The sequence below is a fragment of the Microtus oregoni genome, unplaced genomic scaffold, assembly GCF_018167655.1.
Source record: "Microtus oregoni isolate MIOR12 unplaced genomic scaffold, Mior012 000041F_ref0000270, whole genome shotgun sequence".
Classification (NCBI taxonomy): domain Eukaryota; kingdom Metazoa; phylum Chordata; class Mammalia; order Rodentia; family Cricetidae; genus Microtus; species Microtus oregoni.
This window is the reverse complement of record NW_024543208.1, coordinates 18,157,235-18,174,088: the sequence shown is the minus strand read 5'-3', so window position 1 is coordinate 18,174,088 and position 16,854 is coordinate 18,157,235. Positions and strand designations below refer to the sequence as shown.

The window sequence follows — 16,854 nt, the reverse complement described above, 5'->3', positions numbered from 1 at the left end:
TTGCTAATTAGTTTAATTAATAATTAGGCTAATAATAAACACCTTGTCCTTAGGTTATGTTGTCAAGAAGACGGCTTTATTAGGAGTGCAATGAACTTCTTTAGGTTTGGTTTGATAGTTTTGCTTCCATCTTCCCCAAAGTCCTGAAGATGGCACCAAAAGCTTAAACCTAACTAAAAAATGATTTAGCTAAAGTGTTGCTATACAGTGACCCTCTAGAGCAGTTTTTGGAGAGTTGGGAAGTAGACCGGGAAGGTTGTCCTGTCATGAGGGTTGTGGTCCTCACTACCTAGCTAAATCCTGTCTGCTTTTCAAACTTCCCCTGGACTCGGAACTGTGATTCTCCAATGCCTTAATTCTTCCCTTTTCTCTGTTAAATGACAGGTTGCATATTGCTTTTGGCATCACTGCCTTCCTTGCCCAGGCCACTGCCCTAGACTGAGCCCACATAAATCCTTTTCTCTCTAGCCCCCCCCCCCCCCCCCCGAGCCTTTCCTACACACTATCTATGGTAGGTTTCTTTCTATAGTGCTGCCCTGATCGGCTCCACTCCCCTGCTTGGGACTTGTCCCTGGGATCCTGCTTCTCTGTAGGGCAGGACTAGGATCTCCAACAGCCTTGTTGAAACCCTGATTGCTGGATCACACCCTCAGTGTTTCGGGTTCAGCCTGCATCACTCTGTTTCCCAACATATGTCGGTTGCTCCCCCAGTTTGAATTTTGTAGACGTGGTCTCTAAGAAGTAAGCAATATTAAGTATGAGTCTTTTCTATTAAATACTATAAAACTTTTTATCTTCCCCACCTTTTAAAAACTTCCCTGGAAATTTTTAATTCCCTCCACACCATCCCCGACTGATAAACCTTTGTTACAATAAGGCCTCCTGCTGCATTCCAGGAATTTTATGACCTTAAGACAGGCTGGGTAATCAAATGAGACTATGAAGTCTTACTCCTGCCAATGGGGAAAGGACACAAGTCCCCACACACACCCCCACCCCAACCCCCGCCAATTGCATTTCCTGTCTGTCTGGGGGCATGCAGGCATGAGTAAAGTCTACCTTTAGATACTCCAGTTGGAATGATGGTCTCTTTCTTTGAGACCCAGAGTTTATTTCCAGAAAAGACACCTGTTCAGCCTGTGCCCCTCAGGGTCCAGACTTACTCTTGCCTGTCCTTGTTGATTTCCTTGTTTTGTTCTGATTGGCCAATATTCCTTGGAGTCTTTGGTCACTCGAGGTTGAGATGTCTCAGTTACTTCTGCACTGCAGTGTCCTGACATGATTATGGCTTCACAGTTTCAGCAGGGAAGGCTTTGTGGAGCACTTCGTTCATGGGACTGAAGAAGTTCATGTTTATGTTCCCACAGACAGGAAGTAGAGAGCCAGCCAGAAACCAGGGACTAGATACACCTTGAAACACCTACCCATCACCCACATCTGTCTACTAGGCCCCACCTTGAAAGGTTCCACAGCCCCTCTGAAGAGAGTGACTGACTGGAGAACACATAGCCAAAGCGTGAGCCAGTGGAGTAACACTCCAGATTCAAACCATAACATTGATCATCTCATAGCATAAAATAACAGTTCAGCCTCGAATCCCACGAGCCTTCACAGTTCCATCCTGACCAAAAGTCTACGTCTTTACCGAGACCCAAAGCAGTCTTTTTTCTATTAGCTCCTAAAAAATACAAAAACTATAGACTTCCAATATACAACGACACAGAGCAAACACCCCATGAAACGGAGCAAGGGGGTGGGGACCAAAGCAAGGCCCAGAGCCAACAGGGAAAGTATTCAATCGTGTAGCCCTGTGTCCAGTATGAGAGGCACATGTTGTATGATGTACGCTCCAGTGGACTTGAGGAGCCTCTGTCCTGAGACGGTTCTGTTCTGTGCTTAAAGCTTTCCTTGGCAGACAGCCTATGTTCTTGTCCTCTCCAACGTCCCGGAACTCGGTTGTAACTTAGTCTTCACTTCATAGCTTCATCTCCTGACCTCTCAGGGATCCCCCGCAGCAAATCTGGTGCTTATATACATTGCCTGGTTCACAAGAGTTTCTGAAAACTCTTGGTGGAAGCGGCTATGCTTCCATACTTCTAGCACGCCCACACAGCTAGTACCACGAGGACAACACACATTGCCGCTCTCAGCCTGAGCGGTACCTGTGCCCTCAAGCATTGTGGTCACAGTCGCCTCTGAGTTCCCTTTTCCCCGTCTGTGCCCCTCTCGCACCTGGCCACAGTTGCCTCTGAGTTCTGGAGAGCCTGGGAAAACACTTTCTTATGCAGCTCTGTGCAAGTCAAGCACCCTAGGAAAGCTGTTTTATTGTTCTCACAGTTAGTGGCTAGTATTCATTTTTTCCCTAGCATCCTCTATCATTTTAATTGCCTTTATTCACAAGGGAATTTGTTTATCCACAAAGTGATGTTACTTACCAACATAGCTTTAAAAATACGTTACCTTTGTATAATTATATTTTAATTAAAATTAAAATACAATTATATCATTTCCTTCCCTTTCTTCCCTCCAACCCCCTGTGTATTCCCCATCTCAAAATTATGGCTGTGACCCCCCTTTTTTAGTTGTTATTGTTACACACACACACACACACACATGCACACACACACACCTCTAAACATAATATAACCTGCTCAAACCATTTAGTGTTAATTATATGTATATGATTTGGGGGCTGACCACTTGGTATTGGGTAATCAGTTATGGGACTCATTGGGGGACTATTTCTTCTGCTCTTAGCATGCCTTAGTTGCCTGAGTTCTTAGTGTATGGGTGGGGCCCTGTGAGATATCCCCCTTCCCCGCTTCACAAGGAACATTTTTTTTTTAAAGGAAGGTCTTCAAAATGAGTTTTTGGGTTTAGACATAGATTTTATTTTTTGTTTGTTTTAACTTAGTTCTTCGGTATTGGTATGTTTGCACAGTACATGGTACAGGATCTCAAGCAAGTATAAAATATAGTTGAACTACCTTCTCTCTTATACCCTCTGCCTTCCCCTAAATACCTTCATGTCATGTATATATATATGATGGTGTGTGTTATGTAAATGGTGGTGATAGATATTTAAATGGTGTGTATATATCATTTGATAGTGAGATATACAAAACCCAGGATCCAGGAATTTTTGGTGGATAAAGTCTCCAATTCTTGAAAAGTCTACAGGGCTCCTTTTCTATTGTCCCGGTAAACATTACCTGGCTTTTCTTTAGTGGTCAATCTCTTTAACAATTACCTTGTTTACAACTTTAAATAGGATCCTGTTCTGGCCAAACTCTGTCCTTTTTTCTCTCTCTTTCTTTAGATCATTTTGTTCTCAAGTCTCACAGTAAAGCTGACTAAAAAAGCAGCTAGCAATAACCATGCAACAGCTTAAAGTTATATAGTTTTAGACGTTTTTCTCCTCCAAATTGGTTAGTTAGTACTGTTACTGTTTAGTTCAGCTTCATTTATTTATTTATTTTTCTGGATGTGGGAAAAGTATAGACACGTTCTTTACCAGAACGCCCTACACATGAATTCTCGTCTAATTCCCAGTGGAGCCCTCGTCCCTCTGAAAATCCACGAGCAGTCTTCACCGTCCGTAGTCCCGAGGCATTTTCATCTTCCAGACTCCCTCCCCTCCGTGGTCTCTCATTAAGCTTTCTTAATTTGTCTCCTGAGTCTTACAGATCGCTCCCGCAGATCCTTCCAGCAGTCCAAGAGTCGGATTCAGTCAAAGCCATAGCACCATTTTCCTGGTGTTCATTTCTGTATGAGTTTTGTGTCATGAATGGGGGGGGGGGGGCAGAAGGAAGCTCATGAACCGTGTCTCATGGTTTCAGAGGGTGTCAGTCCCCCATGGTAGAGAAGGCTGATGGAGCAGCTTAGTTCATAGCAGTTGGGTTATGTGTCATGGGCTGGACACACCATGGCGACAGGATGCAGGGAGCTCCGGCAGAACTGGAGGCTCTCTGTCACTTTCAAAGGCCTATACCTGGTGACCTACTTCTGCCAGATAGGCTCTGCCTTTTAAGGGTCAGCAGCCTTCCAAAATAGCACCACTGGCCCGGGGACAGGCATCCAAAACATGAAGCTGCAGGGGCCATTTGAGATTCAAACCATAGCAGAAGTCTTAGGCTCCTTGTTTGCCTGTCTCAGCTGCTCCTCTTAGGGCCATGAGAGCTTCTCTGTGGAATGCAGGTATCATCTTCACTTTTAAAGAGATGGCATTGTATTGAGAAATGCCACGGATAGTTCCGTGTCATGATGAGTAGGTGAGTGGCATGAGAGGCACCATCCTGAGCTCCGTGTCGTAAGGACAGTGGGGCAGCTCTGGACAGTATGGGACAACCACGGTGCCTGTACTTCAACTCTGGCCGCTCTTTGACCCGGCTTGCTGGGGTGGTTTCCTGTTTTCTTTCACCAAACCTCAAGCCAGAAGTGATCTCTTCAGTTTTAGGACAGTCCTTTCTTGTGGTACTGGATGTTTCATATCGTGTTCTAATTTCCCTCAAGGCTTTCCTGGGTGTTGTAAATGGGAGGGGCTTCCCCTTTAAAATGTGAACTAGGTAGAAGGCACTAACTTAGTAGTTGAGCTCTTCCCTACCAGTGTTGAGGGAATGTCTGAGGGGTTGCTGTGGCTCTCTGGACCCCCGTAGTCTCTCCTAGGGAATTCGGTAGCTCCTCCTGCCCCTTCGGGGGGCTAGGAACTGATACTCTGTTCACCGTCAGGACTCTCTGTACATGGCGGTTGTACTTAGGCCCCAGCAGGTGGAGACAGCTTAGATAAAGGTGTTCAGCAGCAGATGTGCCCACCTGTCCAAGCTGCCCACAAACACCTGGAAAGACATGCGTCTGCTCACACTCATTTAGTGCTGGTGGCTGAGGTGCCGCTCGCGAAGCTGAAGGTTCTCGCAGACTGTGTTGCAGTTGGTGATGAGAGGGAGCAGTAGCTGTAGGGGATCCTCATGGAAAGATGGAGAGGTTCGTGGAAGTAAAATTGAGCCACCTGTCGTTTCCTCCCAAGCTGACAGGATCACCCTCTGTTCTGTTGGTGGATACAGTCGGAGTATGCAAGGTGGCGGCATTGTCCTGGTGTCCCCTCCCTCCCTTCAGCTATGTCTGGCAGCGCACATACCTATAAATCTGTGAGCAGCTTTTTTTTTTTTTTAAATCCATCTTCTTTCCTCAAGATTCCCTTCATGGCCATGTTGTCTTAGACTCGCTTCTCCAAAGCCGCCTTGGTTCTTCAAGTGAACAGCTGGCTTACATTAGCACATCGACAAATTCTGCCCCTCTTCCTTCAGCTGCTACTCACTGCACAGCAGTTTGTATTTTTGTATTTACATCTAACCGACGAATAGTAATTGCATGTATCAGTGGTGCACAGTAGGGAAAATAGACTCACAGAACCTCTTCTATAGTATCATGGCCTTCATTCATTATAGTGTATTATCTACCTGAGAATCGCTAGGGCAGGAGATTTTAAGTGTTTGTACCGCAAATAAATAGCAAGCTTCGGGAAAAAAAAAATAGGCATGTTGATTAGCTTCATTTGGCCGCAGCATGCACCTCTATAAAGACAACATGCTGTGTGGGCTGCTTGTTAACATCCTGCTTGCCCCTGTCCTTCCCAATAGGGTACTGATGGTGCTCGAAGATCAGCGCTCCTCGACAATGACAAGCTCTTGGTGTACATCTACGATGATGTCAGAACATTGTACGAAGGCTTCCAGAGGGGCCTTCAGGTGTCAAGTAAGCCCGTAGCTGCTTTGTCGTGACTGACACTTTGCTGTTGTTTCTCATGAGGAATGAGCAGCCTTCCTTGCAAAAAGGCACATCTGCCAGTCTTCCATATACCCATCATTGTCCCTGTCCTGTCTCCTGTAACTTGTTAGAGCCAATCTCAAAGCTTGTAGGACCCTCCAGATGTCCTCCATCACCAAATACCCCCTATATTTGATGGAGAATCACATGTACTGGCTCCAATGTTTCCTGTGGTTTTTTTTTAAATATTTAATTGGCCCTGGTCCATCATTTTTTGAATGTATTGGGCCACTAACATACATATTTTGAGAGAACTACAAACTTTCCAGGGAAGCTGTACCCCATCAGAAACACCGTCGAGAACCCCTGCTATCCAAATGCCTGCCTCCATTACAGCCTCTGTCTAGCTTTCCACCTTGAATCAGCTCCCAGGTGACAGCCCGGCTGGTCCCTCCCCATGTGTCTTCATGCACTTCCTTTCTAGATCCTAAGTCTGCTCTCCCCGCCCTCTCTTGTGTTCTTGACATATGGGTACCTTTAACACCCTGTTGCATTTCTCTGTTTCTATAGACATCTTCCTGGTGTGTCATTTCCACTCCTGTCCCAGTGGGGCATCTCCCCCTTTTCCTCTCAGCATCTCACATTTACTTCAGCGATAACCCCTCACCATACACAGTTACTTGCCTGGCATGCCCTGCCTTTTGCCCTCCAGCCTGTGCTCCTTGAGAACATGCCCTTCTGTTTTGCTCTCCCCATGGCACTGACACAGGACCTGTCCACAGTAGGTACTCAATTAGTGTGTTGTCCATGAAGGACCTGTCCACAGTAGGTACTCAATTAGTGTGTTGTCCATGAAGGACCTGTCCACAGTAGGTACTCAATTAGTGTGTTGTCCATGAAGGACCTGTCCACAGTAGGTACTCAATTAGTGTGTTGTCCATGAAGGACCTGTCCACAGTAGGTACTCAATTAGTGTGTTGTCCATGAAGGACCTGTTCACAGTAGGCACTCAATTCGTGTACTATCCATGAAGGACCTGTCCACAGTAGGTACTCAATTAGTGTACTGCCCATGAAGGACCTGTCCACAGTAGGTACTCAATTAGTATATTGTCCATGAAGCAACACTCTTTTTAAGGATTATTTTTTGCTCTTTTCATGATTCATTATAGAAATGGATCTTAAGATCCATACGTCAGCTTCTGGTTTTTGCCACTGGTAGCTAGATTGTGGTCTTAGCCAGGAATCGGGGGAGATTGCTCCTCTGTGCCCCATAAGACATGTATGCACTTGAGAAGTACCTGCTGTTTATTGCTCGACACTGGTGCAGTCTGACTACTCAGCCCATTGTGTTCGGCCAAATATTCCTATAAAAGACTCATTAGCCCATTGTAAAGAGAAAGCAAACTTCCTTGTGTATCATTGACTGCATGAACCTTTTGAAGTTAGCATCAAGATCTGAGTTTATCAATGACAGTAAATCTCCCTGAGGTAGAGCAGGCCAGCATCAAGCTCCATGAAAATATATGTGTTGTAAGTTATGTACAGCCTTTCCTCTATAAAGACAGCGTGTGGTGTACCTAGAAGCATGGGGCTTACTTACACTGAACCTCTGACTCTTAGACAACTTTTTGTTCTGTTGTCTCTTGTCTATTTGGAAAATGAGTGATCCTCAATAAATCACAGGAAAAGGAAATGTAAGCTTTCTTAATATGCATTGATTAAAGGCAGCTGCTTTTTGTGTCAATGTTTCCTTTTTCCTCCAAGAAACATTTTATCCTAAACATTAGTGTTCTTAAGATCTCTCAGGATTAAAATACTATAGAGGAGCAAGGCCCAGCATTTGCGTAGATGGTCAGAAGTTTGTTCAATGGCAGGAGAAGCTAGCCTAGAGCTTTTTAAGCCTAATTTTAATTTAATTTTTTGAATTATTTTTATGTTGTCTGTTTTGCCTGTGCACCCTTTACATGAAGTGCTCATAAAAACCAGAAGGGGGCGTCAGACCTCCTGGAACTGGAGTTAAGAGATGAACTTTGGGGGCTGAGAATTGAGTCTGGGTCCTCTGGAAGAGCAGCCAGTGCTTTTAACTGCTAAGCCATTTCTCTCGCCCCCCTCCCTTAAAACTGATGTTTTTAAGATGCACCTAGTTGTGTGTTAGTGTCCTCTGGGGACACTTTTTAAATATACTAAAGCCATCCAGTTATATCAGATTTTGGCAGCAGGGCCTGGGTATGGATGGTTTTCAAGTTTGCAGGTAAGCTGCTGCTTAGCCACAGTTTTAGAGCTGGGATCAGTGTGCTGTGCCCATAAAAAGCCAAACAGTAAGTACTTTAGGCTTTAGGCATTTGGGGCCATATAATCTCTGCAGCTTCAGATGTAGGTGGATGAGTTGATAAGGCTGTGATCTACTAACACTGCTTACAAAAACAGCCATCGGTTCCTTGTGGCCTTTGGCTGCTCTTGAGGAACAAAATGGCATCAGTTCCTGTAGCTGAGGGGTCTCCCATCTGAGAAACAGAGCTGCTGACCCTCCCGTGTCCCCTGAACCTTGGTTACAGTGCTGTAAACTGAAGCAAGTCTAGAAGGACCATATTTGTCAGCTCTGTTACTAGGGAACGGCCAGCGAGCCAGCTCACGTCATCCCATTCTCTTGACATCTAACTGACACTTGAATCCATTGGTGTGCCACGCTTCTCTAGGCGATAGGACCAGGCTTGTCACAGTCCCTGGCAAAACCATTCTTTGTCTTCCTTGCCAGTCCTCCCATGTCCCCACACCAGATCAGAACACCTTTACAGATTCAGACTGGGACTAGTTAACCTAGACATTGTGGTATCTTCACTTTCCTTCCCTTCCTCCCCCTGGAGTGGGAGATGGGAGCAGGGCTGGGGCAGGGCACAGGAAGCAGCCAGGGCAGTGTGCTACCCTCAGGGATATCCCCAGTGCTTCCATCATGTTACAAGCACATGGAGGGATTAACCCAGTCATTAGGTCAGAACCCTCAGGCCTCCATCACTTCTCAAAAGCCAGTCAGCAGGGACCTGAGCCTCCAACGCACGGCTCTTGGGGAAGCGTTTCATTCTGAGTCGGAAGGCTTGAAGCTTCACCAGAGTGGCTGCCTCTTCTGAACACAGTAGTGTGTAGCTACACTCAGCCACTGGCTTGAAGGAAGAAGTCACAGGCTAAATGGTCTTGGAAGTCATTGTAAGCGTGTGGCGGTGCACACCTCTAACACCAGCACTCTGGAGGCAGAGGCAGGTAGAGCTCAGCGAGCTCGAGGCCAGCCTGGTCTACAAAGTGAGTTCTAGGACGGCCAGAACCAATTCCAAAAACCCAAACCCAACAACAAAAGAGTCAGTCATATTATCTGCCTTTCTCCTCTGTTTATCTCCAACCCCCTTGTTTTTAAGAAGCAGAGCAAATAAAACCATAAAAATCACTTCATACTGGGCGGGGGGGCATTTCTAATCTGAACTCACCACTTCTACTTTGAAGACTAGAGTCTACTTGATATTTTGAGGAATAAAGAGAAAAGCCAGTAAAATGCAGGGATAATTAAAGGTCAATGCCATCTATCTTTTGCTTCATCTTTGTTTTTTTCTTTTTGTAGACAATGGCCCTTGCTTAGGTTCTAGAAAGCCAAACCAGCCCTATGAATGGATTTCCTACAAGCAGGTGAGTTCCATCACTCTGATAGCTCTCCTCACGTCTGTAATCAACGTAAGCAACCAAATGGAAAAGAGATGGATTTGAGCTCGGGCGTGGGGTTACTCAGTTCTTGTGAGGGAGGCGTGGTGCCTGGCTGTGCAGGTGGGTTATACAGCTTGTTAACATCTCAGCAACTCTGAAAGCCAAGCCCAGTCTGAAGCAGGGCTAGCCTAAACCCATGACCAGTCCATGTGACCCTACATCCGCCAGCTAGGCCCCATGTCCAAAAGGTTCTGCCTCTTCCCAGAGTCCTGCCCCAAGCTAGGGGCCAACACATGAACCTGTGGGGTCCATTTCAGACTCCAGCGGTACGAATGGCTCTGTAGATTGGTTCAGCACACTAGTGAAAGATTGCTGGGGCAGGAAACATGCTGCACCTCAGAAATTCCACTGAGCATCTATGGAAAAACAGAGCATAGAAAATCCCAGGAAACTCTAACTGATAGATGGAAGCACTTGATTGGCAACCTATATGGATTTATTGGGAAGTATAACTTTTCAGATAATTTTAGAAATCTCCAGAAGCAAATGCTACCTCTACCCCTATCCCTGGCGTAGGATGACTCGTCTTTGCCTGAGGAGTGTTAGGAAACTTAGAAACCCCAATTTGGAGTGTCCCCCTATTTTATAGATGAGGAAAACATGCCCCGTGAAAAGGTGCAACTTGCCCATGTTCATATAGTGTGAGTGGCGAAAGCAAGACCAAAGTCAGGTGTGCTGTGGGCAAGTTGGCATCTGTTCATCGATCCTCAGAACTGTCCTTGGCCAACTCTCTAGGGTGTGACATTTAACCCCTTGGCAGGCATGGGGATGAGCCCAGGTGTTCAGAGAAGACCCCTCTCTGCATAAATCGTAAGCTAGGATCTGGCTATGCTCAGACTTATCTTTACCCACCTGCAGCTGTAAGTGTCTCAATCAGTTTGTAAGTAGTGGGTTGCGGAGTAGGAAGACGACACCCATTATTTTTTTATTCTCGTTATGGCTATACAGAATCAAGCTGTTGTTGCTTTTCCGGTCTGGCCTCTGGATGGGCAGGCACAGCTGCGAGCACAGTTTAGCTGTCTTCCTTTTTCCTACACAGCTGTCCAGGAAATGGCTTTCTGTCCCTGGGCTCCACTGCTGCTTGTTCTGGAGCCAGGTAATCCTCTGGCGCTCAGGAACACAAACTGACTTTCTCCCTCTTTGTTTTTAGTAGTTGGCTTGTCTGAGGGTGTGGACATGGAGGGGGTTGTCCTCTGGAGCCACAAACCCCAGCCTGGGAGGAGTACCTGTCAGAGCTTCTTGGCTTGAAGCCCTGGATTTATTCTCTTCTGTCTTCAGAAGGTGGACGAGAATGCGCAATGCTTTGCTTAGGTAGTATTTGTCTCTCAAGAGAGACAAGAGAGATCAGCTTTTAATACCTTGTCTGGACAGAGCTGGGAGCTCACGTGACCAGAGGGATTTCCCACTTTCTGTTTGACTTTACCAAAGCCTAAACCAGTTTCTATCCAGTTTTTTTTTTTTTCATTAATCAGTGCTGACTCATATCTGTGCTCCCAGCACTGGTAAAGTTGGGACAGGAGGATCATTATGAGTTCCTGGCCAGCTTGGATACATACTGAGGCCGAGTCCAGCTCTGGGCTGCAGAGTGAGACCACCTCAAAACACTAAGAAAGTTGCTTCCAGAGTCCCTATAACAAGACCATGTGTTGGGCACAGGGCACAGGGCACTGAGCGGCGGCCCTCAGGCCCCAGAGATTACCCTAGGGCTCTCTGCGTTATTTCTGTCATTGTTGGCTAGGAGAAGAAAGGCGTCTGTTGCCAACTGGTGTTCAGGACTCACTGAAAGTCCCCGGAGTTTCTGAAGGTGTTGCCGGAGGCTTGGCAAAGGCACAGAGCTGGATGGCACTGAAGCCAGCTTTGGCTTTGTAGAGATAGTTATCTCATTTTACTTTTTACTCATCTAACAAGCCTGACTTTTAGGAAAGTAAGAATCTTTTTGAGATTTTTTTTTTAAAGAGCAAAATGGACCATCTTTGTAGAAACATATTTGTATGCGTATTGTCCCATGGAGCCCTGCAAGCAATTGCAGGCATTTCTCTGATTTCAGTCCCTGACAATCAACGTAGACTTGTGAACTGGCCGAGAATAGAAGACACTGTGCCATCCAGCTGTCACCTGGCCAGCATCACTCTGTGTCCCTTAGGCCTGGCAAAGTGTTGTGTACCAGAACTGACGGGATTCCTAACAAGGCTGGTATGGCTGTTTTTCCTATATGCCTGCTATGCCTTCAGAATACTCTCGAGGATAAAGAACTCCACTTTTTAAGGTGGTTTTTTTTTTTTTTTTGGTGTTTCGAGACAGGGTTTCTCTGAGTAGCCCTGGCTGTCTTAGAACTCGCTCTATAGACCAGGCTGGCCTCAAACTTGTAGAGATCTGCCTGCCTCTACCTCCCAAGTGCTGGGATTATCACCACCACCCGGCCTAATGTTTTAAGGTTAAAATTATTAAAAATGCCTGTAGAGTAGGAGTGGTGAGAGGGTAGCCATGGATGTGTCTCCTGCTTTTCATGGCTGGCTTTACTTGTTCTCACGGTGTTGGCTCTCCTCTGCCTTCACTGCTCATCAACACTGCCAACACTGCCCTAGGCGTGGTCTCTTTCTCATCCTTGTAATATTCGTCAGCTACCCTAGCTGTCATTTCCTGGGAAATATTCTCATTTGCTTCACCACCCAGCAGGTTTATAACCCCCCCCCCCCCCGCGCGCGCTTTATTCAACTTTAGGCAATTTTGAAATGTGTATCTTTGCATATAATGCCTTTAAAAATCTCCTCCTAAGATTGTATTATTTACCAAAATGAAGTTCTCAAGAATGGGATTGTAGATGAAAACTTTAGCCTTAGCCAGCAGTGCTTTTAATTCCAGCACACGGGAGGCAGAGGCAGGTAGATCTCTCTAAGTTCGAGGCCAGCCTGTTTCTACAGAGTGAGTTCCAGGACAGTTGGGGCTACATTGAGAAACCCTGTCTTGAAAAACAAAGCAAACAAATAAAAGCTTAGTCTTTTTTTTTTCTTTTGTAAAAGCTGTTTCTAATGACAGGTTTTGAGGGGTTTGGTCACTTTTCAAAGTTATAAATGAAGGAAAGTCTAGCCAGGCTTCTTGATACATACCTGTGATTCCCCCCCCCCCCCAGCTGGAGAGATAGGACTCTGAACTTAAGGCTAGCCTGAACTAGCTGGAGAAGTCAAGTACTGGGGACAAGGTCATTTTAGAATGCTTGCCTAGTGTGTACATGCCCCTAGGTTCCCCTCAGCAGTACAAACCAGCAACAGCCTCCCCCCCAAAGAAAAGGAAACTGTCTCTGTACGCTCATTTTGTAACACTAAAATAGAAACGTACACACATAGAAAGCCCTGATTTGTAGTCATCTGGGACCTGCAAACAGAATAATTTGCTTTGCACGAGTCCTGTACCCAGGTTCATTAATGCTGTGTGGGTGAATAAAACCTTGTGTTGTGCAGTTTTTAAAAAGGGCTAGCTCCCCTTCTCTGAATAGCTCTGCTTGCAGCCTACGCACTCATGTCACCTGGTGAGCCCCTAAGGGCCTTGCCGTGAGAACGCCCCTCTTTGCTAATGTCTGCCTCCTCTTCCTGCAGGTTGAAGAACTGGCTGAGTGTATAGGCTCCGCACTGATCCAGAAGGGGTTCAAGGCCTCCCCAGAGCAGTTCATCGGCATCTTTTCTCAAAATAGACCTGAGGTAGTAACCACGATTCCTTTGCCATACAGGGCTCCCACGGTTCTCCGTGATTTTCACGCCTGTAGCTGCTGGGGACTAGATTTTGTTGTCTGTTTTCTGCTGGGAATAGGGCTTTCTGGGTTTTCCTTAGAACGTTATAGGTTTAAAAACCTAAACTGAGAATTTCTTAAGCTTTCAAGAGAAAAAGAAAATCATTTGCCCCCTCCCCATAATTTGTTTGTATGTTTACGTTTTTATTAATTCAGGTCATCAAACAAAATCCTTAGGGAAAAAAATGTCAAATCAGAAGTCCCTTCCCTTCGAGTACCTCTGTGACTGGATAAAAGGCATTAATAAATTATTAATAAATTAGAGTAGAAATTGTGGATATATTTTTGTTAGTAGCAAGCTTTTCTTCCTGAAAGGGCTTAACTTTTCTTCTGGTCAAATTTCCAAACTTAAAATACCATGAAATACCCACTCTGAGCTGGCTTTGGTGGTGACATACTGCTGCTCTTTGGCTACGAGGCTCACACTTAGTACTTCAGAAAAGTGACTTGAGGGGCTGGAGCAGTGGCTCAGTGGTTAAGAAGGGGCAGATTTTGTAGGCTAACTTAAAAACTTAAGAAGATTGCAAGAATAGAGAAGCTAAAAAGGAGGAGCGAGTGTTTGTTTTGAACCCTCTTGGTTCCCGATGCACAGTGGTAGACAGACAGACAGATGTTAACTTTGCTGCCGTAGATGCTTCTGATTTGACTTTTGAAACACTGCCCTTTGCAATGATTCTGGTAAGACACTGTGTTTTCTTTCCGTGACTGTGTTTAGTGGGTGATCATCGAACAGGGATGCTTTACTTACTCGATGGTGGTTGTTCCACTCTACGATACCCTTGGAACCGAAGCCATCAACTACATAGTGAACATAGGTATGTCCTTGATCTTGGGGTGACCATTGTCTTGGTTATGGGTTTCGCTCTGGTGACTTTACATTCTAAGACCAGCTTGGAGGGGGATGTTACAGTCAAATCTGTATCACCCCAGTATCTTAGTATCCATGTGTCGTATATTATCATCAAGCTCTTGACGTCCTGGGGCTCATTTCTTATCTCCTCTTCATTTACAGCTGAGCTCTCTGTGATTTTTGCTGACAATCCAGAAAAGGCCAAACTCTTGTTAGAAAGTGTAGAAAATAAGCTAATTGCTTGCCTTAAAATCATTGTCATCATGGACTCCTACGGCAGTGACCTAGTGGAACGAGGCGAAAAGTGTGGGGTGGAGATCATCAGCCTGAAGGCGCTGGAGGTGAGTCCTTCCACATGGCCCACTTCTCTGAAGGGTTGGATGTGGTACCCAGTGCTGGTCAGCCATGGTAAAGATACAAAATCCCCATCCTCCCACTAAACAAAGATTTGGGTTGCACGCCCAGAGTTTCTTGTCTGTTCTGCTTGGCTTGGTTTTTAAGATGGTCTCACCCCATAGCTGAGACTGGTCTCAGCTCACTATGGAGCCCAGATTAGCCATGAGCTTATAGCCGTTTTCTTGCCTTAGGCTCTCCAATGCTGGGTCATAAGCAAAGGCACTCATCGCTTGTCCCAGTTAAGTTTCTGTTGCTGTGTTAAAAACCGTAGCCAAGGCCGAGCAGTGGTGGTGCACACCTTTAATCTCAGCACTTGGGAGGCAGAGGCAGGTGGGTCTCTGTGAGTTCGAGGCCAGCCTGGTCTACAAAGTGAGTTCCAGAACAGCCAGGGCTGTTACACAGAGAAACCCTGTCTTGGGGAGGGGGGGGGAAGGAGTAAGCAACTTGGGGAGGAAAGGTTTTATTTGGCTTACATCAGGGCAAGAGAACCTTGTAGAAACTGCCAACTAGCTTGTTCCCCATGGCTTGCTCAGTTGGTTTGTTTATACGACCTGCCCAGGGATGGTACCATCTGCAGTGAGCTGGGCCCTCTCATATCAATCATTAATCAAGAGAATGTCACCACAGACTTGTCTATAGACAATCTGGTGGGGGCATCTTCTCCAGAAGTCCCGTCCTCCCAGATGGTCCTGGCTTGTGACAAGTTGACAAAACTGACCAGCACAGTAACATGCCCAGTGCCCAGTGTTAATATATCACAAAAGGAGCTGTGGTACTCACATTTATCCTTAGCACCAGTGAGCCATGCCAGTAAACACTGGCACTGGAACTTCAACCGCACACGGGTGGAAGTTTCTAGCTTGTATCTTGTATACTCTTTTTGGTCTTGACTGGCTTTTACTGATTGGTCTCTGAAACCAAGCCAGATACAGATTGTCTCATCATTTGTCTGTCTGTCTGTCTGTCTGTCTCTCTCTCTCTGTGTGTGTGTGTGTGTGTGTGTGTGTGTGTGTGTGTGTGTGTGTGATGACACAGGCATGGAGACCAGAGGACAGCTTGCTGGAGCTGATTCTCTCCACCTTGTGGGGGATTACCCTCAGGAAACCAGTCTTGACAGCCAGTGCCTTTACTAACAGACCCTCTCGCCCTCCCTCCTCATTCCCTTCCTCCAGCTTTTTTAACACAGATTTTTGCTTGGTTTCTGTCCTAATCAGGTTTATTATTACTGTGATGAAACACCATGACCAAAAACAAGCTGGGGAGGAAAGGTTTATATTTCCACATCACTGCTCATCACTGAATGAAGTCAGGGCAGGAACCTGGAGATGGCAGCTGATACCAAGGCCATAGAGGAGTGCTGTGTACTTATTTGCCCTCCATGGCTTGCTCAGTCTGTTTTCTTATAGAATCCAACACCAACTGGCCCAGAGATGGCACCACCCACAATGGGTTGGGCCTTCCTCCATCAATCACTGATTAAGGAAATGCCTACAGGCTTGCCTGCAGCCTGGTCTTCTGGAGGCATTTCTTAATTGAGGCTCCCTCCTCTCCGATGACTTTAGTTTGTGTCCCGTTGACATGAAACCAACTGGCCCAGCTCATTTATGTTTCTTTTTGTTGTTATTTTCAATATGGTTTATTTTCAGCATAAGCTCAACGTTAATGGTAAACATTCTAGGAGTATCAGTGGGGTGCATAGGATCTGACCCCAACACTGCTCTGTCTTAGGTTAGGAAGCAAGGAAGCTAGCAGGAGGCCCCTTGTCCACGTGCATCCAAGAGGAAGCTGCACTGTTGCTGAGGATACAAATCTTTTTGAGAAACTGTTATAAATAGGTTTTGATTTTTAATGTCTACTCCTCCTCCTCCTTCTACAGAGAATTAGAGGTTATAGAGCAGGGTCCGTGGGACCTTTCCCAAGGAACCAGTAGTCAGAGAGAAACTCACTATTCCAACACCAACATACCACTGTGTGCACATTTACATATTCACACGCAGTGTACTGAACGACTTCATATGCATTTTCGCCTCGGCTTCATTTTTTAAATTAGAGTTTATCTAGCTTTTTTTTTTTTTGATTTTTCGAGACAGGGTTTCTCCGTAGCTTTTGGTTCCTGTCCTGGAACTAGCTCTTGTAGACCAGGCTGGCCTCGAACTCACAGAGATCCGCCTGCCTCTGCCTCCCGACTGCTGGGATTAAAGGCGTGCGCCACCACCGCCCAGCAAATTAGAGTTTATCTAGCTTTTAACCGACATTTTCTACTGGCATGTTTTCGTAATTTGTAGTCTCCTATTGAAACATCCGTTTCCACC

At 45.9% G+C, this 16,854-nt stretch overlaps 1 protein-coding gene across 5 annotated transcripts in view; it reads left to right on the top strand.

Moving 5' to 3' along the window:
* Acsl1 (acyl-CoA synthetase long chain family member 1) overlaps window positions 1–16,854 on the top strand; it is a 68,223-nt gene that overhangs the window by 30,389 nt on the left and 20,980 nt on the right. For all 5 annotated transcript variants that reach the window (XM_041632446.1, XM_041632448.1, XM_041632447.1 and 2 more), the window contains exons 3-7: window positions 5,637–5,751; window positions 9,373–9,437; window positions 13,106–13,207; window positions 14,012–14,111; window positions 14,309–14,487. In XM_041632446.1, coding sequence (XP_041488380.1) covers window positions 5,637–5,751; window positions 9,373–9,437; window positions 13,106–13,207; window positions 14,012–14,111; window positions 14,309–14,487 — 561 coding nt within the window. The remainder of the gene's footprint in view (window positions 1–5,636; window positions 5,752–9,372; window positions 9,438–13,105; window positions 13,208–14,011; window positions 14,112–14,308; window positions 14,488–16,854) is intronic.